The 24454-nt window shown below is 46.9% G+C and overlaps 1 protein-coding gene across 5 annotated transcripts in view; it reads right to left on the bottom strand.

Annotated features, from left to right (window-relative positions):
* Positions 1-24454, bottom strand: part of MAP3K15 (mitogen-activated protein kinase kinase kinase 15) — a 158495-nt gene that overhangs the window by 98461 nt on the left and 35580 nt on the right. For 2 of the 5 annotated variants that reach the window (XM_075913494.1, XM_075913486.1), the window contains exons 3-4: positions 21540-21563; positions 5951-6028 (exon numbers count right to left, since the gene is read on the bottom strand). In XM_075913494.1, the coding sequence (XP_075769609.1) occupies positions 5951-6028; positions 21540-21563 (102 nt within the window). Of the gene's footprint in view, positions 1-37; positions 816-5950; positions 6029-6752; positions 6960-21539; positions 21564-24454 lie in introns of those variants that run through there. The other 3 variants (XM_025179890.2, XM_075913503.1, XM_075913519.1) reach the window with 3 other exon arrangements.

Genomic DNA, 24454 nt, shown 5'->3' with positions numbered 1-24454 from the left:
ATTGCTACCAGAAAAGCAGTGATGTTGAATAACTTACATTACATAGAGGCTTTGTTTACTACAAATGACTCCCATTATCCTTTATAAGTCATCCGGCTGATCAAAAGACTACTGAAGTCAATGGGAATCTTTCCTCTATTGGCCCAATATCCTCACAGAAACAGGCCTATGGATTTTAATAGAATTACTTGCATTAGTAACTTCAGTAGGAAACTGCCCTCTCTGCAGCATAATAATAATTTCACCAGTCAGTGAAATGCAGAAGTTGTTTAGCAACAAGGAAATGAAGAGCAGCAAGATGTTTTAGAAAGAGCAAGGAACAAAATGACGTAAGAGGTTTATTGTGCAAAATATTTTATGAGATCTGATTTGTATTGCAAAATTATCTGTAATGGCCTAAAATTAATTGAAAAAATAAATGCAAACTGAAGCTAGTAGGGGAAGCAATATGATGCCAGGTATTCAAGAAAACTGTAAGAAAGTAGAACAAATGACAGAAAGAAGGCAAGGATGCATGAAATAGATGATTCCAGTAGTCTTTTCCAGCTCTGTGATATATAGATTTTATTCATGCAAGGAAACACTTCACTGCCATTCATAAGTAAGTGCTCCCTAGTGTAAGAGCTATACCGCCAGATTGTGGAGCCATATTTTATGATTATTCCACCAGCTGGAACACCTACTGGCATCAGTGAGAGTACTTAAAAGTCCAAAAGAAAAACACTGTCTTATGAATCTAATTTTTTGCCACGTGCGAGGCAAATGCAAGTGTTACTCAATGACTCAAACAGCACCAATATCTTCTTGCTACACTTACTGTTCTACTTGTGCAAGATAAATAAAATTAATGCCTACGTAAGACTATATAGCAACATTTAGATAATCTAAAGTTACTAGTTACCTGAATTATTTTGAAATATTTGTAATCTAAAATACAAGCAAATAAGTATCTAGGGTTAGAAAATATACGTTCTAAAACTGTAAAAAGTTAAAGAATAAGTACAGAATTTTTATCAGTTACGGTGTAAATATAGCGTAAGTAAATCATTTTGCCCTATACACTGATTTAAGAAATAATTCGTAGTATTTATTCACCAATTTTTCATAGAACCTTAAATATCACAGAAATTAAAATTTATTATTTCAACTGAGCTATCAGGTGGCCTACTAGACTATAACTTTAAAAAAATCTATACAAAGAAAACCCAAGCTCAAGAAGGAGCTATCAGAATCATTAGTGACATGAACTTCACCATCTACCTCTAAACAATAACAATTTTTACAATCTTTTCCTGGAAGGATGCCATTGTTATATTTTGATAGACTGTGAGTGTATCTTCACAAAAGAACAAAAAGGTGTGCTATTAACTCACTCACTCAAATTAGCTACATAGAATGAAAATCATAATGGAGACAAGGCAGCCACAGTCATCACATTCAAAGAGGCTGGAATAATTTGTATAGAGGGGATGCTGAGAGACATTGAACCAAACTGTAAACCCTGAATATGAAGGGAACCAATTCAAGCCAGGGGGCATGGCAGCACTCCCAGTACCCATATTTCTAGCACTTGTATTAGCAAGTCAAGTTAAAGATTACAGGGAACCTAGGGTTTAATAGTAGTGGCTCATAAGTGTTAAAACCACAGAAGCCTGCCTTGCCTTCATAGGATTTTAACTAGATTTAAGACAATATTTTTTCCAGTGTAAACATGACCTGTAGGTTAAGGCTTAAGACCTTTCCAAAGCTACAAGATCTCAACAACATTGACTTTCCCTCCCATCCTCTCAAATATGTGCCCTTGGGACAATCAGCAATTCCAAACCCACTAATCTCTATTAACATAAAGGAACCAAGATGAAAACATGTCCCCTTCCTTTCCCACTGAATTAGTCTTCTATTATTTAAGGCTTTCAAAATTCTAAGTACAGTATTTGAAGTATGTTCAGTGGTTAACAGATCCAAAGAGATGGCACTATAGAACCATTTTATTTGCAGTCGAGGGGAAGAAGATATGTATTAGTGGAAGCTACACATCTTTTAAGATAGGGGTGGGGAACCTTTTTTGGGTTGGGGCCGGCAAACCACAGAAAAATCAGTTGGGGGCTACACAAATGAGAAGCAAAGAAAAAAAAACCTCACTGACTGAGGAGGAGAGAGATACTCCTCGCATTCCCCTCTCACACCAGAGCTTAGGAGGACCCACGCTAATAGATTTTGTATGCTCCAGTGCCGTGGGCGAGGGGGAGAGCTGAAGCACCAGCGTGGGCTCCCCAATGCTGTGGGGAGCCCTGAGCCTCAGGGGCCGGATCCCAACAAGCAGTGGGCCACAACTGGCTCCCAGGTCTGAGGTTCCCCGCCCCCATTTTAAGATATCGGCAGATAAAATGCAAATAAGAGGGACGTGAAAAGACTTCCTGGAAAGCACTTCTAACATTAAGCATATAGTGTGAAGTCAGAGCTGCTACCAGCAGTGGCGCAGAAGAAAGGATGACATGGTATATTATTGCCACCCTTTTGCACTGCAATCTGCAGAACTGGGTCCTCAGTCAGCAGCTACCCCTCCCAGCCGCCCAGCTCTCAAGGCAGCAGTGCAGAAGTAATGATGGCTTGATAAGGCATTGCCACCTTTACTTCTGCTGGCGGGGCATTGCCTTCAGAATTGGATGCCTAGCCAACAGCCGCCACTTTCTGACCATCCAGCTCTGAAGGCAGCAAAGATGTGAGGGTGGCAATGTGCAATACTGTACCTCTGTAACTCCAGTTTGAAAAAGGCTGGCTTCCCCTATGAAATCTGTACAGTATAAGGTAAAAGCATGCATCTTTGCTGCCTTCAGAGCTGGATGGTCGGAAAGCGGCGGCTGTTGGCTGGGCATCGCTGGCCATCACTGCATTAATTGCACTTGGATCACATGTCCAGATCTTTTTTTTTTTTCCCCAATAAGTGATAGAAACTTTCTGGTGTAAGTACGTGACTGTGGGAGCTGATGCTCTGAAGCATGGGCCTAGCGTTCCTATGCTTTCCTCAGTGCTGAAGAGAAGAGAGTATGAAGAAGGTTAAACCATGGTCTTGCAGGGGTTTTTTGTGAGGCAGTGTTTTACATTATAGTAGGACACTAACAAATTTACAGCCATTTAAAATGTGTTATGGACCTTGCCCTACTTCAATGTAAAACACCGTGATGAACCCACAAGTCTGCAGTAAGCCTGTAGCTCAGAAAGGTTTAACATCTTACTTGCCTATTACCCAAGACCTCATGCTCTTGGGTATGGGAAAGAAGAGCCACTGACACATCCTAGTAGAGGATTCAGTGTGGCAGAAGGCAACAGTCCTGACCCTTCCACCATCTCAGACACATCCTGGCTATTATGATATGTACTGGAGGGGAGGTCCTTGCCTGATAATTCTGTTTCTCCAGAAAGGGAGGATTGCTTCTGGGGCTGAGGAGGTATGCATAGGGCCTCAATTTGTCCTATTTCTTACTGTGGTCCTTGTAGGACACTATGGGCTGATAGTGGTTAGACAAGCTGTAGTCCGACTACGGTAACTAGAAGAATTTAGTGTTCTGGAAGAGGCAAAGACCACCAGTATCGAGACAGAGATCATCCGTCAGCAACTTTGCTGGACTGATCACTTTGTATGGATGCCAGAACATCTCCTCCCAAAACAGGTCCTATTTTCTCAGCTGAGAGAAGGATACTGTAAGGTGGGAGGACAATGGAAGCATTCTAAGGACTTGCTAAAGGATAACTTAAAGAAGTGCAACGTTGGCATTGACACTTGGGTGACACTTGCCCAGGATCGCTCAAAATGGAGACAAGTCCTACCCAATGGCTCCCTGCATTTTGAATTTGCCCGCCAACAATCTGAGGAGGAGAAGAGGCACAAGAGGAAGGGGAGACTGGCTTCTAGTCATGGTCTACAGCAGGCATGTCAAACTCAAAGCCTACTGAGGGGCGCACAAACGAAAACTGGTAGCTTTCAGGGCCACCAAAGAAAATGTACTTCTATCGGAAAGCTGCAATTTTTTATTATTATAGATTATGTTTTAGGTATATTTTATAATTTTTTTCAGGTCTTGTTTGAATAGAATACAATAATTTGATATGTAAAATTGTTATTTGCATCCATGAAGACTTTGAGTTTAAGGTGCTTCAGCCTCCCCTGCTCTAACCCAATTCCCTCCCCCTTCCACAGAGCCAGGCACCTCCAGCTCCCCCCTCCCCTGCTCTAACGCAATCCCCTCCTCTCCCCCAGAGCCTGTCTCCCTCCCCAATTCTAGCCTAATGCCTGAATCCTGGAGCCGCCACCACGTGCTTCTCCCTCAGGCGCTGGGGCACATGCACAGAGCGGTCAGCCGTGAGCAGTCTTGGCGCGTGGCTCAGAACCAGCAGGAACCGCGTTTCCTTAATCAAGAACCATGGGTTGGCTACCCCTGTTACAAACAATGTAACCGAGTGGGCCGCACTTAGATAATTTATAAAGACGTAATCGTGGGCTGCAAAAAAAATCTATCGGGCCTCAAGCGGCCCGTGTGCCGAATGTTTGACATGACTGCTCTACAGCCTCCAGTTGTACCTGCAAACACCTGTCCCCACTGTAACAGAACTTGAGGTTTAAAGATCAGCCTTATCAGTCACCTGAGGGTCCAAAACTACAATGGAAGATGGTCATACTCGGCAATGAATGGTCACCCATCATCATCATATCGCCATTATTCAAAATATTTAACAGCTACAATTTGTGCACAGCTAGTCTATGGAAAAATATGCTTATATTACTGTTACCCCAGGCTCCTTCTCCCCATTTGCACACGTCACTAATCTGTCATGACTGGTCTAAAACTAGGATTGTAAGCTCTTTAGAAGAGTGACTTTTATTTTGTTTCTATAATGTGCTAAGTTCCTTGGGTCTTTAGAGCTAGGTGAAGGTAATAACAGTGAGTAGCAAATACATTCCACTAACTTTAAAATAATTGCTCAATACCCCTCCCCCCCCCACACCTTAAGTTATTTTTATTCTAAAATAGAGTATCCACATGGGATGTTACACTGGCATAATTACAGTGGTATAATTATGCTGCTAGAGCTATGTGAATTGAGTTCCCTGTGTAGCCAAGTGGTAAGAGTATTTAAGATCTCATATAAAGGACTCTCTTAATATGGTTTAATTCATATAACTGGACAGCAAAGAACAAACTCAATTCATGGGAATAGGGATTTTCAACCTTTCTGAGGCCTTCCCAACATTCTCTAAAAACTCCACAGACCACTTGTGCACAGTAACTGGTTTTCTGCATATAAAAGCCAGAATTAGTGAATCACAAGCATGGCAGTTATATGGCTGGGGCCCCATACCACAGGGACCGTTGCAAAAAGCTACACTGCTCAGGCTTCAGTTTCAGCCCCAGGTGGTAAGGCTCAGGGCCTTGGGTTTCAGCCCCTTTAGTTGTGGCTTCAGCTTTCTGCCACTGACCTCGACAAGTCTAAAGCTGGTCCTGCTTGGCAGACTCCCCTGAAACCTGCTCATGGTCCTCCAGCAGGCCCCAGACCCCTGCCTGAGAATCACAGGGAGTTCATTTCATCAGTTGTCTTAAGAATCAAGGTAGTTTTCAACAATGCAGAAAAATGACAGACACAATAGAAAACTGTTGTGTGCAACTGATTTCCTAACAAAATTAAAATACTTTATATGCAGTACTTCATTTTAAAAGTTTGAATGTACATTTTTTGAAAATTCAAGGTGTGTATTTCTTTTTTTAAACACAATACAATGCATTCCTAGGCTATGGGATATAACTTCCAAATATTAACTAATCCAAACTAGCAACTGCCTGAAAATATTATTTTTCAAATATCCTTGAATGAATATGATTAAAAGGTACAGTAATAAAATAATTCTAAAATGACTTTTATTTAGCCAGAAAGCAGAATAGAAAATAATACATACTTTGCCTATCACATAACCACTGTGGTACTCAGGAGGTACGTGGACCCGAAGAAAAGCTCTATGGTTGGCAACTGCAGCCTACTCCAAATCGAAATGAAACAGCATGGAAAAATAAAGAACATGGGAGTATACAATAATAAAAAGACAGACATAGGACACATGAAGAAAGAAATTATTAGAGAGAGATACAATAGAAGATAAACATACACACTACAAGTTTATATATAATTTTTAAGCTCAAAGAAGTTTTCAGAAATGACAGTTTACAGTTTTGTCAGCATATGTTCTCATTTACAATCACTAGTTAATTATTACATGAATAATTAACCACATACTATAACGTATATATAATGGAGGTGAACTACTGTGTCCATTGAAACATTACCTTTTGCATTTATAGACCTCTTTGGTCTTAAATACGAATCCTTAAATTGCATTAATATTTTTCATATTTAATATATAGAGTATTAAAATCAAAGGTATATATAGACATGTTTCATGCACAGAAACACTTCTAATTATATTTCATTAGGTTACTTGTTTCTTTATACTTCTTTCCTCAAAGAAGCCCACTAGCAAGGGTTTGTTGTTTGTTTTAAACTTTGTATTAAAAGAGTCTCTAGTGAGAAGTCAAACAGTTTTCATTTGTGTGTCCTGCTGGGAAGTCTTTGAGGTTGGTGTTCTACTTCAGATGCTTGTCTAAATAGACGCTTACTATTCTGATTTAAAAAATAACTAATAACTATATCATACAAACTTTAATGAAGTGAGGTTACAATAAGAAAATAGTATGTAAACTTACTAATTTAAAATACTTATCAGGATCCTGACTCATCCTTATTGGCACTGATTGCTGTAGTCTCTAGGCTCCCGGTTCACTTGGATTGCGACTGCTGTGTAAAGCACTACACAGTGTGAGTATAGGTGTTAGAATCTCGTTCTATATATTTACCTTTCCTGCAGATTCACTAAATTCAGGTAATATTTACAATCTAATTAACTACTGAAACTTTTCTCAGATTTCCTACCTAGATGGCAACATAACAATTCCTTGTGGCAATGACACTAACTCAGGGTGGAGAACCTCCAGTGCACCAACTACAAGCAGTTTGTCAAGGTTAGCCCCTGGTGAGCCACCAGAAAGTTTGTTTACTTGAGCATCTGCAGCCATGGTTGCTGGCAGCTCCCAGTGGCCCCGGGTTGCCATTTCCAGTGAATGGGAGCTGTGGGAAGTGATGTGGGGTGGGCTACCACTTCCCACCACTCCTATTGGTTGGAATGGCAAAGCTGTGAACAGCCATGGCTGCAGACACTCAGGTAAACAAACCATCTGGCAGCCCATCAGTGGGTAACCTTGATAAACTGTATGCAGCCTGTGGGCCAGAGGTTCCCCACCCTTGGGCGAGGTAAAATCCTTCCCATGGAATTCAGTGGAAATTTTGCTATGGATTTCAACAGAGGCAGGATTTCATCCACTGTCTGTAATAAAGAGCTATCACAGTGTTTGGTTCAAATCCCATCTGAGTCAATGAAAGGTCTCAGATTGATTTCACCGGACTTTGGATCAGGCTCACAGATATTTAGTAACATAACCAGCTTGATTTATAGATTTTTTTTTTTAAATCTTTGTACTATTTTTCTTTAAACACCTTCACCAAAACAAGAGTATAACAGATTGTTAATTCTGGATCATTAGAAAACCACCAATTTAAGGACATATATTAGAAAGACTATACTCAGAATAGTTATCAGTTGTTCAGTATCCAACTGAAAGGGTGTGTCTATTATGGTCTTGCATGGGTCAGTCCTGGGTATAGAATTTAATATTTTAATTCATGACTTGAATAGTGGAGTAACAGAGAAAATGCTTATAAAAAGTGTGGGTGATACCAAGTTGAAAAGCTTGCAAGACAAAAGAGGTGGACAAACTGGAGAGAGTCCAGAGGACAGCAACAAAAATTATAGAAGGCTTTAAAAAACCCTTTACCTATCTATGAGGAAATGTTAAAAAAAATCTGTGCATGTTTAGTTTTGAGAAAAGAAAACTGATCTGGGACCCAATACGTTATAAGCTGTTATAAAGAGGCCAATGATCAACTGCTCCATGGCTGCTAACGGTAGAGCACGAAATAATGAGCTTAATCTGCAGGAAGAGAGATTTAGATTAGATGGCACAGTAACCAGATATTTTTGTGCCTTGGCAAACTATTAATTTTGCGCCCCCTGCTCCTTAGGTTAGCATGCGTCACGCTCTTTAATTTTATTCTTTACATCTTATTATTTGTACTTATCGTGTCTTTGTGCCCCTGTTGATGATGCGCCCGGGGTGAGCAACCCTTGCTACGAACCTGAGATTAGATATTAAGAAAACTTTCTAATTATAAAAGGCAATTAAACAGACTTCCAAAGGAGATTGTGGAATCCCTATCACTGGAGATTTTTGATAAAAGATTAGACAAATGCCTATTGGGATTGTCTAGGCTTATTTGGTCCTGCCTTAGCAGAGCGCTTGATTTGATTACCTCTTGAGATCCCTTCTAGCCCAATATTTTTATAATTTTGTGATTACTTTCCCATGTGAGCTGTACTTAATGGACCATCCCTCACTGCCCATATTCAAATAAACCAAATGCGTCCCACTATCATAGACTCATAGAATCATAGACTGGAGTCTGGAAGGGACCTCAAGAGATTATATAGTGCAGTCCGCTACAATAAAGGAAGGACTAAGAAATAACTAGACCATTAATGACAGATGATTTTTAACCTATTCATTCCTAAATATATCTATACTGCCCTTTGATTCTAGCAATCTTTTAAAAAACTTAATTAATTCCACTTCTTCCTACATCTTGTTTTTTCTTGTGATCTTATTTGTCCTTACTTTGACAAATGTTACAAAATAATTGTGGAAAGTCACGCTTTTGACCAGCTCTGCTTCTGATTTTCTGAAGTTACACTCCTGCAACCATCCCGTCTTGATTTGAAAAAGAGAAAGTAGGAAACCTAATAAAACAGGCAAGTTCATCCTTGCCCTCTAAGGATAAATACACTACCCCCATACATACATCCTGCAAGTCCAAGAATAGAACTGCAAGTCAGCTCACAAATCATCACTGCTTCATGGTAACTGTGACGGGGAATCCAACCCCGCACTCGACCCTGGCACAGGAAAAGGCAGCCAGCCCCCTGGGAGGGGGGGGCAAGAGCTGGGAAACCCCCTCCCGCGGCCGGGGTTGGGAAACACCGTCCGCCGCGGCGCAGAGGTGGCGGAGGGCGGCAGGCAACCCGGCGGGCAGGAGGACCCCGGAGCCAGGGGAGTGAGGCTGGCCGGGCGGAAGCCGACAATCCCCGTTGGGCGGGGAGTTTAAAAAGCGGCCTAAGGAGGCATGGGGGGGGGGGGTGGACAGGAGACCGGGAGCACGGGCCAGGGCGGTCGGCCGGCGGGCAGTTCCCCTTCCCCCTGCAGGAGTTGGCGGCACCGAGGCCACGAGACGACCCGAGCGGGGCCGGAGGCCAGGAACGGGGCGAGAGGCCGGCAGGGACAGACGAGCCGTGACTGGGACGGAGGCCAAAGCCAGCGGCCGCTGAGATCGGAGTGGACGGCAAGCCAGAGGCAAGGCACGGCCGCCTGGAGGACTTTCCTCGCAGGACGCAGGAGGACAAGAGCCGGTGGGCTCGGACTCGGGGTAGAAAGGGACTTCTGGGGGGGGTACGACCCCGCCCCGGGAGCCTGACGCCAGCCCCCTGAGCTGGAACGGGTGACACTGGTGGAGAACATGGGCATGAGCCCTTAGGGGGTGGAGGGCACCCCCCCCAAAAAAATAGGACCTCAGGGTGGACGGGGGAGGCCTGACTCCGGGGGGAGAGTATGGATACAGGGAAGCTGCTGGAGGGGCTGGCGGAGAGTCAGCGGCAACAGCAAACGCAGCTCCTACCCCGAGGTTGGCGGAGCAATAGAGGGAGCAGCAGAAGGTAGTGAAGGACTTATTAGAGCAGCAGCAAAGGCAGCTAGACCAATGGCTGCAGCAGGGGGCTCGGGGAGTCCAGAACCCTTTCGGGACGCCCGGGGAGGGGGGAGGCCCGGCCTTGGCCCTGCCCCTACGCCTGGTCAAGATGACGCCAAGCGATGACCCGGAGGCTTTCCTTGTGACTTTTGAACAGGTCGCCACTGCGGCCCGATGGCCAAAGGAAAGCTGGGCGACACTACTAGCCCCCTATCTTACCGGCCCCGCGCAAGGCGCCTATAGGGGCCTGCCCGCCCGAGATGCCCTGCACTGTCAGAAAGTGAAAAAGGCCATCTTAGACCAGGCGGGCATCACCACGGGAACATACCGGCAGAGGTTCCGGGAGGAGAAGTATCGCCCCGGGGAGGGCCCGCAGGCAGTAGTGCAGAGGCTTAGGGAGGCAGCCAACCGTTGGCTAGAGCCAGAGAAAAGATCGGCCACCCAGGTAGTGGAGATGATCGTGCTGGACCAGTTTTTGCAGATCATACCATCGAAGGGCCGCCTGTGGGTGCGACGACACCAACCCATGACCCTGGGTGAAGCCACGTCGATCCTGGAGAACTATATGGCGGCAGCAGGGGAAGAAGACGGAACCGGTGATATCGTGGCCGGCACCGGTACAAGACAGGACCGCGGCAGGGTCCGGCCGACCAGAGCCCGAGGCACTGGCGGCGCGCCACCCATCCTGTGGAAAGGGTGGGGAGAGGACCCCCGGATGAGGGCCCCTGAAGCTCCAAAGAGGAGTCCCTCCTGGGAACAGGAGGGGGGACCGCCGGGGACGCTGAAGCCCGGAAAACGAGGGGCATGTTTCGAGTGCGGGCAGGTGGGCCATTACCGACGAGAGTGCCCTTCTATGGACTGTTTGTATGGCAGAGCCTTAACCGCCTCGCGGCGGGCGAGACGACGGGACGACGACAAATCACAGTGCAGGTAGGACTAGAGGGTAAAAACGTGTGGGCACTAGTAGACTCCGGATGTAACTGGAATGTAGTCCGGAGCGACTTGGTGCCACAGCGGGAGCCTGAAGCCCCCGCTGTAGAGATGCAGTGCATCCATGGGGATGTCAAGTGGTATCCGACCCGGTGGCTGCTTATACGGAAGGGCCCCCGGACAAAGCGATGCCGAGTCGCGCTGGCCCCGCACCTAGCATACCCCGTAATCCTAGGCTGGGATTGGCCAGGTTTTCAAAGACTAATTGAGGAGTGGGGGAAAAGGCGAACGGCCAGGGAGGAAGGCGGGGCACCGCCACGGAGGACAGAAAGGGCCCCCCCGGGAGGCCCAGATGGGGGACGCCCCGAATGAAACTCCAGCAGAACAACGTGCAGAAGCCGGCCTGGACTTTGTGCGAGAGCAGTGGGAGGACGACTCCCTGAAGCACGCATGGGAACATACCTCGACGGGCGACGACCCCTGGACGCAAGGGAAACAGGGGCCTCGGTTCGAGGTAATAGCCGATCGGTTATATAGGGTCACCTCGAGGCCGGGACAAGAGGGGGAGGTGTGGCAGCTCCTGGTGCCGACCCGTTATCAGTGGAGGGTGTTGGAGGCCGCGCATGCAAACCCCTGGGCAGGACATTTGGCGGCAGAAAAGACGCTGCAAAGGATACTGCCACGCTTCTATTGGCCCGGGGTGCACAAAGCGGTTAAGGACTTCTGCGAATCCTGCCCCGAGTGCCAGCGGGTGGCCGGGAGGAACGTTCCCCGAGCTCCCATGGTACCCTTACCGGTGGTGGACACCCCTTTTCGAAGAACAGCCCTCGAACTAGTGGGCCCCTGGACAGGTCCCGCAAGGGCAACCAACATATCCTGGTCGTAACAGACTACACGACGCGGTACCCAGAGGCGGTCCCACTCCGGACCACTAAGGCCCCGGTGATAGCCGCAGAGCTGGTCAAAATGTTTTCTAGGGTAGGCCTACCGCATGAGATACTAACCGACCAAGGAACCAACTTGATGGAGCGAGTCATGATGGAGTTATGTCGGCTACTAAAGGTCAAGAGGCTCCGTACCTCCATGTACCACCCACAAACGGATGGGCTGGTGGACCGTTTCAACAGAACACTGAAAACGATGTTGCGGAAATTTGTGGAGGTAGACCCACGGGACTGGGACCAATTCCTGCTGGCCCTCCTATTCGCCATAAGAGAGGTACCACAGGCGTCCACAGGGTTCTCGCCGTTCAAACTGCTCTATGGGAGACAGCTGAGAGGCCTACTCGACCTGATCAAGGAGGAGTGGGAGGAGAAGAGCTCACAGGTAAAAGGTACTGTCCCCTACATCTTAGAACTACGGGAAAAACTGAAGGTGGTGGGGGAGGTGGCGAGAGAGAACCTGGTAAAGGCCCAAGCCAAGCAAGCACACTACTACAACCAGGGCGCACGGGTAAGGACCTTCACACCCGGAGACCGAGTACTACTGTTGTTACCTTCCGCTGAGTTGAAGCTACTGGCCAAGTGGCAAGGCCCCTACGAGGTCGTGCGGCAAGTAGGTCCTGTCGATTATGAGATCCGAATGCCAGAGCACAGGAAGGGTACACAGATTTACCATATAAATGTATTGAAGAAATGGAAGGCCCGTGAGGGGCTGATGGCCACAACCCGCCCGGCTGAGCCCGAATTAGGACCCTGGGGGGGTGACCTAGAGGAGATGCCAGGGAAGGCCACCCTAGGGGCGGAACTAATGGCGGTGCAAAAACGGGAAATGGAAGCCATGCTGCGGGAGTTTGCATCGGTACTATCAACACGACCGGGCAGGACGACACTGGGCCAGCACCACATATGCACCACACCGGGACAGAAGGTGCGGGAACCCCTCCGGCCCTTGACACGGAAGATGTGGGGCACGGTAAAAGAGGAGATACACAAGATGCTGCAGATAGGGGTGATCCGAGAATCCAGGAGCGGGTGGAGGAGCCCCATCGTCCTCGTCCCCAAACGACGGAACCCTGAGGTTCTGCATCGACTTCCGGAGGGTCAACGCGTTGTCACGATTTGACACGTACCCGATGCTCTGGGTGGAGGAGCTGTTGGGAAGACTGGGGCAGGCCCAATACCTATCAACGATCGACCTCACGAAGGGGTATTGGCAAATCCCCTTAACACCTGCATCGCAAGAAAAAACTGCCTTTGCCACTCCCTTCAGCTTATACCAGTTCACAATGATGCCATTCGGCCTCAACAGGGCGGCAGCCACCTTCCAGAGGGCCATGGACAAGCTGCTGCGGGACCACCAGGAGTACGCTGTCGCATACATTGACGACATCGTCATTTTTTGCACGTCCTGGGAAGACCACCTGACCCAGGTCAGAGCGATACTGCGGGCCCTCGAGGAAGCACGACTGACGGCCAACCCGGAAAAATGTGCATTCGGCCAAACAAAAGTGGCGTATTTGGGCTACGTTGTGGGGCGGGGACGCCTACAGCCGCAGGTGGCCAAAGTAAAGGCGGTGCGGGACTACAAGGCCCCCACTACAAAGAGGCAGGTGAGGCAGTTTTTGGGCCTCGCCGGATATTATCGACGATTTATTCCGCAGTTTGAAACACTAGCGGCACCGCTGACGGACCTGACAACGAAAGGCAGCCCCCAGCAGGTGCGGTGGACGGCCCAGTGCGAGCAAGCCTTCCGCCAATTAAAGCAACGTCTAACCTCCGCCCCGCTGTTGGCCCAGCTGGATTTCAACAAACCCTTCATAGTGCAGACGGATGCGTCTGACGTCGGTATCGGGGCAGTGCTAGCGCAGAAACACCCAGCAGGGGAGCTGCCTATTCTATATTTGAGCCGCAAACTGCTATTGCGAGAGCAACATTACTCTACAATTGAGAAAGAGACATTGGCTATTAGATGGGCAGTGGAAACACTAAGGGTATGTCTACACTACAAAGTTAAATCGAACTAACAGACGTTAGTTCGAATTAACTTTGATAGGCGCTACACAGGCAAACCGCTAGTTCGAACTTAATACGAACTAGCGGAGCGCTTAATTCGAACTAGGTAAACGTCATTCTACGAGGACTAACGCCTAGTTCGAATTAAGTAGTTTGAATTAAGGGCTGTGTAGCCACTTAATTTGAACTTGTTGGAGGCTAGCCCTCCCCAGCTTTCCCTGGTGGCCACTCTGGGCACCACCAGGGAAACTCTTCTGTCCCCCTCCCGGCCCCGGAGCCCTTAAAGGGGCAAGGGCTGGCTACGGTGCCCGTGCCAGGTGCAAGCCTGCCAGCACCCAGCCAGCAGACCCTGCATCTGGCACGGCACAAGCCAGCCACCCGCTGCCACCCAGCCCTCCGCCTCTTCCCGGGACCAGGCTGGCAGCTCCGGGGAGCCTGCCCAGGTCGGCAAAGAGGTCTAGTGCAGACATCGTGGACCTCATCCACAACCTCCGCACTAGACACAGGAAAGTGGCCGTCTAGGGCAGGATAGCTTCCAGCCTGGCCACCCAGGAGCAGGTTTGCATGAAAATCAAGGTGGTCCAGTGAGACCCCCGACCCTGAGCCCCGAGCTTAGAACGGCTGTACTGGGTCAGACCAAAGGTCCATCTAGCCCAGTAGCCTGTCTGCTGACAGCGGCCAACACCAGCTATCCCGGAGGGGATGGACCGAAGACAATGACCAAGCCATTTGTCTCATGCCATCCATCTCCAGCCTTCCACAAACAGAGGCCAGGGACACCATTTCTACCCCCTGGCTAATACCACTCCATGGACCCAACCTCCATGACTTGATCTAACTTCTCTTTAAACTCTGTTCTAGTTCTAGCCTTCACAGCCTCCTGCAGCAAGGAGTTCCACAGGTTGACTCTTTGCTTTGTGAAGAACAACTTTCTGTTATTAGTTTGAAGCCTGCTACCCATTCATTTCATTTGGTGTCCTTTAGTCCTTATATTATGGGAACTAATGAAGAACTTGTCTTTATGCACCCTCTCCACACCACTCATGCTTTTATAGACCTCTATCATATCCCCCCTCAGTCTCCTCTTTTCTAAGCTGAGAAGTCCCAGTCTCTTTAGCCTCTCTTCATATGGGACCTGTTCCAAACCCCTGATCATTTTAGTTGCCCTCCCCTCTCCCACCCTCTCTCTTCCCCTCTCCCACCTCCTTTTCCCAGTGTCCCCGAGTTTTGTTCAATAAAGAGAGTTTCTATTTTTGAACACACGTGTCCTTTATTTTGTACATCAGGAAGGGGGGCTAGGGAGGGGTAAGTGGAAGGAGGTGAGGGAGGAATGGGGTACGAGCCCCCGATGGGGAGGACTGGGCTGGCTCTGCGGGCTTCGGGGGGTGGAAGCTCTCCTGAAGCCCCTTGATTGACCCCCCCCCCCCGGATGGCAGCCTGCGGCAAGTGCAGCCGGTCTGATGGCCGAGTGCTGTGATGTGCCCAGTGTGGGCACTCAGGGTACTCCAAGCCAGGACTGCTTTGCAAGCGGGGCACCCCTGAGAACTGTCTGTCCGGGGTGGGGGTCGGGTCCCTTTAAGCACAGCCCTCGGCTAGCCTGAGACAGCAGCTCCACGCTCTAAGTCCTAATCTGATGCCCTGCCGGCACTGCTTCCGGCCATCCTTAACCTCGGTTCAGGGTCCATTCAGTGTGGACATGCTAGTTCGAATTAGCAAAACGCTAATTCAAACTAGTTTTTAAGTGTAGATGCGGTAATTCGAATTAGCTTAGTTCGAATTAACAAATTCGAACTAAGTTAGTTCGAATTAGTGCTGTAGTGTAGACATACCCTAAGATACTACCTTCTGGGAGGCCCCTTCGTGTTAGTCACGGACCACGCACCACTGACGTGGATGCACAACATGTGGGAGGCTAACCCCCGCGTAATGAGGTGGTACTTATTCCTGCAGCAGTTTACCTTCAGGGTGGTACACCGGACGGGGCGAGATCACGTGAACGTGGATTTTCTGTCTAGGTGTCCAGAAGCCAGGGAGGTACAGGAGACCGGGGTGGAGGTGTGTGACGGGGACTCCAACCCCGCACTCGACCCCGGCACAGGGAAGGGCAGCCAGCCCCCCGGGAGGGGGGGACAAGAGCCGGGAAACCCCCTCCCGCGGCCGGGGTTGGGAAACGCCGTCTGCCGCTGCGCAGAGGTGGTGGAGGGTGGCAGGCAACCCGGCGGGTAGGAGGACCCCGGAGCCGGGGGAGTGAGGCCGGCTGGGCGGAAGCCGGCAATCCCTGTTGGGCGGGGAGTTTAAAAAGCGGCCTACGGAGGCCGGGGGGGGGGGGGGGCGGGGGAGAGGAACAGGAGACCGGGAGCACAGGCCGGGGCGGTCAGCCGGTGGGCAGTTCCCCTTCCCCCTGCAGGAGTTGGCGGCACCGAGGCCACGAGACGACTCGAGCGGGGCCAGAGGCCAGGAACGGGGTAAGAGGCCGGCAGGGACGGATGAGCCGTGGCTGGGACGGAGGCCAGAGCCAGCGGCCGCTGAGATCAGGGTGGACGGCAAGCCAGAGGCAAGGCACGGCCGCCTGGAGGACTTACCCCACGGGACGCGGGAGGACAAGAGCCGGTGGGATCGGACTTGGGGTAGGAAGGGACTTCTGGGGGGGGTACGACCCCGCCCCCCGGGAGCCTGACGCCAGCCCCCCAAGCTGGAACCGGTGACAGTAACAGCAAAAAAAAAAAAAAAAAAAGATTCTACAAAGCTGTATATTTGTGATTTATTTGCTAGATAACTGATTTGACAGAAACAGTAGAACTATGCCTACCCTATCTCTGACTGAAATAAGCAGCGGACTGCCCTTAAGGCTACAATCAGTTCCACACAAGAAGAAATACCTAATGGAAGGGATATGGAGAATTTTGACCTTTAATAACATGCGAGCTCAATTCAGTCTTGGGAACTGAGCTCCGAATTGCATACTGCATGCTTTAAACATCTCAGTGGGGCAGTAAATTAGCAATGCAGAATTTTAATTGCTTGCTTTGGGGAAGTCAAATAGAACAAACTCTTATTCCAATCTTATCTCAAAATATTTCATTATGGATGTTGGAAACTATATTTGCAGTTTTCCCACCCTTATATTTTTATATAATAGGTTGTTAAATCTATGTTGCAATCTTATTACTCAGCCTTACAGAGCTGCTCTGTGGTTTTCATGTTTCAGCTACAGATACAGGCCAAATACCAAATGAACTGCTTAACTGTTTGCAATATAGTGTTCTCAATTTCTATTAAACTTTCTCTATATACTCCTTCATTCCCCAAAGCAGAGTTTGGTATAATGATTTACATTTTCCTTAACGGGAAAACAGTAATCATTTCCTCAGGTTTACTTATTTATTTAAGATTAAGAAACAATCACTACAAGGAAAACATTTGACATCTATCTACTCTGCATTTTTATGCATTTCAATTACTGCTCTCGCACTGTGATTTTCTTCTCCCTTTTTATGGGATTTGAGATTTCCAGAATAAAAGACAACACTAAAATATTAAGTCCTTATGGCAACATTGGGCAACCAAGGCTAGTGAATGGGCCACAAGGGTGGCCATCCATCTCAGTGGGACACTAGACTGCAATTGGTCATGGGCACTAGCTATGACCCCAAGAATAAGATTCATTACATTGCACTTGATTCTCCTTCTGTATCATGCCTGTCCAACACAAAGTGATCCACTACTGGGGCAAATTAAATTGCTGGCAAAAGTAACATAAAAGTAGTAGAGGAAGCAGATAGCTCTGTGTGTGGTGGGCAATCATCATGCATCTCATACATGCTCTTGGTTTAAATGTGTGCGGCTTCTTGTTTTGCCAGGAGCTGCTCAGCCCTCCCTCCCCAACTGCAGGCCATGCCCCCACTTCACCCCTCCCCTCCCCTCAAATCCCCACCTGGCTCCTTCCCTGCCTTCTCCCCCCAAGTATGTACCATCCCTGCACATCCCCCTCCATTCCAGTATTTCTGGAGTACCATGAATCAGCTCATTCACTGCATTCCAGAAGTTTTGAGAGGGAAGGGGAGGAGCAGGTAAGCTCAGGGCTCTCAGCCTGCATGGAGGGAAGAGGCAGAAGAGTGTTACGCGGGCCGCATGTATAACCCCAATGGGCCCACAAAAGCCCACAGGACATGGGTGGCCTACTAGTGCCGTAAGGGAAAAGATTCTGCATAAGGTTGCCAGGTGTCCGGTTTTGAACCAGACAGTCCCAGTATTAGAGCTTTCTGTTTGGGAAACAAATTGAGAAAATATAAATGTCCGGTATTTTCTAAATAAGATGCAATGTAGACTGTGATGTAATGGCAAGTGTGTCTAGGGTTACCAGGTGTCCGGTATCCTACCTGACAGTCTGCTATTTGCTCCCTCTGCCAGGTAAAAAAAACCAAAACCAAAACAAAAACAGACAATTCCAAACACGTGCAGTGTCCAGTATTCTCTGATTTTTCCAGCTGGGCACCAGATGGAAGCCTGATGTGGGAGGGAGGATTGGCTGGGACTCCCAGCCACTCCCCTCGCCCCCACCAGGCTTCTAACGCAACCTGAGGCTCCCAGCAGCAATCGTGGCCCCGATCCTCTGGTGGCATCAGAAGCCTGGCAGGGGCGGGGAGAGTAGCTGGGAGGCGAGGCGTGATCGGGGGCTGGGAGCCTTCAGCTGGTTGCTTCTGGCCTAGGAGTGACGCCTTGGGGAGGAGAAGGAGAAGTCCTGTCCCTGAGCGCTGTTCAAGCAGGGTGTGGAGCTGTAGTCCAGGACAGAAGCCCTCAGGTGCTTTGTGGTTGTTTAGGCGCTTTCCATGGGCTCTCAGCCAAACTGACTAGGGTGGAATTCCTGCTTCCTTCCACTGGGACACCCAAAGACTTGGCTATGGGGGAGTCACCTTCCTACCCAGGGTCGCCTCCCCTCTCCCCCACCCTGCCATTGTGTTGCCCTGGGGTCTGCCTCTCTGCTTTGGGTAGCAGGCGGCTGCTTTGCAGAGCAGGCTCTGCTGCTAGGGTTGCCAGGTGTCCAGTATTCACCCAGACAGTCCGGTATTTTCGGATCCTGTTCAGTAAAAAAATTCAGAGAATACTGGACACCTAAAATGTCTGGTATTTTCTGAATTTTTCCCCGGCCAGGAGGCGAAAATGCCAGGCACCTGGCAACCCTACAAAGACTCAGCACCTGGCCTCCCCCCTGGCTCCCAACATCCCTAGCCCCGACCCCAGCCCCCATGCTTACCTGGTTCCCCAAGGCTGCAGCACAAAATGGCTGCCAGCCAAAAGACCTAGGGGAAGCAATCTTTTCCCCTGGGTCTTAGTGCCCAATCTCTCCCCTGTTCCTATCCCTTCACTCACTCTTAAGGGGACATGCTGTTTTAATTTAATTTCTTTTTTGGCTTAATAAGTCCTTGCTCAACAACTCTGGTCTCCCCCCCCCCTTTTTTTACTTTCAACAGAATTTTTTCCTGGGTTTTTTTTTGGGGGGGGGGAGGGTCTGTATTTTTGTTTCAACCATCTGGCAACCCTAATATTTCTGCAGTAGGTCTGTACTTAGCATACAATACATGAGGATCTGCGTTTGCACTGCCAGAATGAGAGGGATAATGTAGCTAGGAATGGTTTCAATTCTTCTCCCAGCAAAGCACAAAGGGGTTGCAGGCAACACTACTTCCTGAAAACTGCAATAGCAACTCTGTGAATTCTACATAGCTCAAGGCAGAGATGGGAAATAGTCTTTCCCCTACTGATCTCCACTGCTTAACAGAAGGCACAGTCAGTGCTGTACACTAAAGCAAGGATTTCCCCAATGGAGAACAATTAAACAAGAAACAAACACATGTCACAGTAGCAAAATATTCACCATTTAAACCTAAAGGGCTAATTAGCAGTTCACTTCATCTGATTTATATTTACATGTACACTGATACTGTAATTATTCAAAGAGTGAAGTAACCCTCTTTATCAGAAGCTTCAAATGAATCATTGATAGAATACTGTAACAGCAATAACTTGCAATCTTGTCTACAGAATGCAGTTACTTCTGGAGGGGAGAAAACAGACTCTTGTTTATGTAGAGAAACAGTAATTTCAGTTTAGTTATACAACTTCGATCTACTAGTGTAATTAGTTTGTTAACTTAGCAACTTTATAACAGTAATTTCAAATAAAACTGATCAGAGATAACAAATTAATAAAATAAATGTAAGCATAATTTACTATCACATTTCAAGCAAGCCAAATTCTTTTTTTTTTCTTTTCAAAAAGTCAAGAATACATGCTTGGTATTTAAAATTAGTTATTCTCTGAGATGGCATTTTACTACAACAGTCAGTAAACACTTCAGTCAAAGATATCAGGAGTTACAGTCCTCAATGAAGAGGCAGCACATAATTGCACCGTATCAAGATCAGCTCGGAGGAGAAACTGAGATTCAATCACTATGCTTCCTCTGCTCCTCTCTTGCTCTGGGTATGGATGCAACAAATAGTGTAGCTCTTGAAAAGGTCAATTTATGTCTCCTTATAGTACCTAGTCAGCTGCTCAGGCCAGCTAGAGCAGAAACAAGGGTTCCACCTGACCCTTTGTGTTTGCAGGGAGCATATTCACAGACAATAGTGAGCTCACTTCATTCTACATCTGGAGCTACAATGAGGCCTTACCAGGTAGGTAAAGTAAATGGGTTGAGAGCATAACACCTCTTACTCATATTCTTACTTTAATCTAGCCCTATATGCACTGGTATCCACAGTAGTTTTTTAAATCTACGCTGTGCTTTATAGCTACCAAATTTAACCCGTAGCTCTGATTTAAAAGTTTTAAAACTGCTTGTTTTCAAAGAAAAATTAACATGTTTGTGTCTTTATTCTTGCTCTGTAATGCAAAATAGAATAAAAGTCTTAGGTGAATGTGCGAATGAAAACTAAAAGTGTTAAAAAAGCAAGGTTTTGGATCTCTACTAAGTAACAGTTAGTTCTCAACTTTAGACAATACTGTATTAAATTGAGAATGGCCACTTATATGATCTAAAATGTCATAAGCTACATAACCACAGAAAGAGCTAAATCATCCTTTAACATTAGTTTACATATATAATGCATATAGTACAGAACTAAAACATCCAAATGTGTTTTAAATTGGACTAGGTTTTCTGGTCTGTTTAGTCTTAATTGGTAAGAATACGTAATACTAACAATTTTGTTTTAAGAACCATATTTCTTTTTGTAAGAACCATGAATCTTTCTATATATGTTTCCTGGAATTTAAAAAGCATCACAGCTAAAAACCAAACACACAGAAAAACCCAAAACTTTTAAAATGAGCAGTCTTGGTTGTCCATCTACCATATATAATCATTATCAAAATCTGCCTCAAGCTTTTTCACCGACCTCTTGGGTCATGTAGTCAAATGAAATCTATTGTGTACATCTTCCCAGCAGTCACAAAGAAACTACTTTCTGAAACTATCACCAGTAACATATATTAGAAAAGAAGTCAGCATGATTTTCTGTAATTTACACTGTACCTAAAGAAAGCAGCCTTCTTGATTATTGTATAGCAACTACTGCATGACTTTGCATTCCCACTTATGCAATACCCAGTGGTATTTTTCATGTTAGTCACTTGAAGTTAAATCATTTGTGGCATCCTCACATTATGTTAAAAATATTAAGATTTAATACTTACTGTGTTTTTCTGAGACACCATGTCCTGGAAAACAAAGATCAAGGAAAAGTTTAAAACATATGCCTGGATTTATTATTTTCAATAGGCCTAACATTGTGCATGCTGTTTTATAGACAAAGTCATATTTCCTGCCTCAGTTAACGTACAAATTAAGATAGACAAGAAATAGCGTAAGAGTTTGGATGCGGGAGGTCGCCATGAGAGAACCAACAATGGCTTTTTAGAAGAAACTGTTTTCAAGGAGGAACCAAAATGAAAGGAAAGAAAAATTATGCTTGGTGGACAAAAGGAAAGAGAATAAGAGACAGGTTGAGAGTGAAGAAAAAAGATGAAAATGGACTGAAAAAAAATTCTGTGTCTGAGTGGGAACAAAAGGAGACAGTGGCACAGAATTTGAGAAGAAACAAAAATGTAAGACCCTCATTTTAGGTGCTCACCATGGTTAGAATGCCACAATAATAATTAGAATTTAGTAATGGTTTTTTGGACAGAACTGGAGTGAGAAGAAGTGAAGAGCAGAGCAGCTGAAGAGGAGAATACAGTAATCAATACAGGAGAAGAACAAGGCATGGAAATACTGATGCCATCATACAAGGCATTGATAAAACATCATCTGCATACCGTTAACAATTCTGGTTACCATAAGAACAGCTACAGTGGGTCAAGTCCAAGTCCATCTAAGGCAGGGTGGGCAAAGTACAGCCTGCGGACTGCATCTGTATGGTCAGGGCTTTTAATCCAGCCTTTAGGCATTCCAGTAGCACAGTGGGGATAAGGCAGGCTCCCTGCCTGTCAGGGGCCCGTGCTGCTTCCAGAAGCAGCCAGCACATCCCTGCAGCACCAGGAGGATGGGGGCAGAGGGTTCTGTGAGTTGTTGTCATCGACAGGCGCTATCCCAGCAACTCTCATTAGCCAGGGAACCATGGCCAATGGAAGCTGTGGGGATAGTGCCTGGAGGCAGGGACAGCACACGGAGCCAGCTGTCCCCCTCCCACCTCCAGGAGCCACTGCTGGACATGCCAGCTACTCCAGCCCCACTGCACTGCCAACTGGGAGCCACCTGAGGTATGCAGTGCCGGGCTGGAGTCCGCACTCCTCACCCCTTCCCACTTTCCAGCCCCAGCCCTGAAGGCTCTCCTGCAAACAACCCCCTTACCAGAAGCTCCTCCCACATCTCAACCCTCTGCCCTGAGCCCTCTTCTGCACCTCGCACCCCCACTGCCTGCCCCAGCCATATATTCATGGCCCAACAAACAGTTTCCCTACTTAGACGTGGCCCTTGGACCAACAAGTTAGCTCACCCCAATCTAAGTCCAGGATCCTATCTTCTGATAGTGACCAATGCTAAATAATTCAGAGGGAACGTGGAAGACAGACGATGGCTCTCTTTATAAATGCCCAATTCTTCTGTCAGTCAAAGCCTTAGGACCCTCAGATCATGGAGTTGCACCTCTGATCATCTTGGCTAATAGCCCTTGATGGACCTATCCTCCACAAACTTATCTGAGGGCATGTCTACACTACAGACATGCATCAGCGCAGCTGCACTGTTGAGCTACATCTACACTGCAGTGCTATTTCAGAATACTTGAATATTCCACAGCTTTTGAGTGCACCTGTTATCTGGAAATATAACGGGGTTGCTATTCCGACATCCCTGTAAACCATATTCCACAAGGAGTAAGGGACATTTCGGAATAGCCATTTATTTCAAAACAAGTGCTGTGTAGACAGTACCAAATTTTGAAATAAGCTATTTCGAAATAATATCAAAATAAGATACACAATTTGTGTAATTCAAATTGCACATTTTTTTGTCAACCTACAGTGCAGTGTAGGCGCACCCTTGTAGAGCTTCTGGTGAAGACACCCTAAACTCAAAGGGAAAGAGCATTCACACTGGCTTAATAATTCCATTTCCACAAAAGGCAATAGCTATGCTGGCTCTGTCTACATCAGGGATTAAAGCTGGAATAACTACATTGTTCAGGGATGTGGATTTTTCATACTTGTGAGTGATATAGTTATACTAAAGTAAAAGTATGTAGTGTAGACCTGGCCTATTTCTTTTTTGAACACAGTTAATTATTTGTCCTTCACAATATTCCCTAGCAATGAGTTCTTCAGGTTGACAGCGTGTCATGTGAAGAAATATTTCTTTATGTTTTGTTTTTAAATCTGTTGCCTATTCATTTCATTAGATGACCCCTGGTTCTTGTGTTATGCAAAGTGGTAGATAACATTTCCTTATTTACTTTTTCCACACTGGTCATGATTTTAGAAAACTCTATCATACATCCCCTAAATCTCTTTTTTAAATTGAACAGTCCAAGCCTTTTAAATCTCTCCTCATATGGAAGATGTTCCATGCCCATAATCACTTTTTTGCCTGTCTCTGTACCTTTTTCATTTCTAATAGATCTTTTTTGAGATGGGATGACCAGAACTGCATGCAGGATTCAAGATGTGGGTGTACCATGGCTTTAAATAGTGACATCATGATATTTTCTGTCTCATATATCTTTCCCTAAGGGTTCCTAACAACATTAGCTTTTTTTTCCCACTGCCTCTGTACACAGAGTAGATGATTTCAGAGAGCTATTCATAATGACCCAAGAACTCATTCTCAAGTGATAATTTAGACCAGTGGTCTCCAACCTTTTTAACCACAAGATCGCTTTCTCAATTTAAGTGCAATATAAGATCTACCTCAAACCCAGATAACTGTGCCTTGCTTCCTTCCTGCCTCTTCTCTGAGGCCCCGCCCCTGCTCCACACCTTCTCTGAGGCCTCACCTTGTTCACTTCATCCCTCTTCTTCCCCATCATCACTCACTTTCACCAGGCTGGGTAGAGGGTTGAGAAGCAGGTTCTGGTCCTGGGCCAAGGAGTTTGGAGTGTGGGAGGGGCTCCGGG

The sequence above is a fragment of the Pelodiscus sinensis genome, chromosome 1 (assembly GCF_049634645.1).
Source record: "Pelodiscus sinensis isolate JC-2024 chromosome 1, ASM4963464v1, whole genome shotgun sequence".
In the NCBI taxonomy this organism is placed as follows: domain Eukaryota; kingdom Metazoa; phylum Chordata; order Testudines; family Trionychidae; genus Pelodiscus; species Pelodiscus sinensis.
The sequence above is the reverse complement of the archived record's forward strand: the minus strand, read 5'-3'. Positions and strand labels throughout refer to the sequence as shown.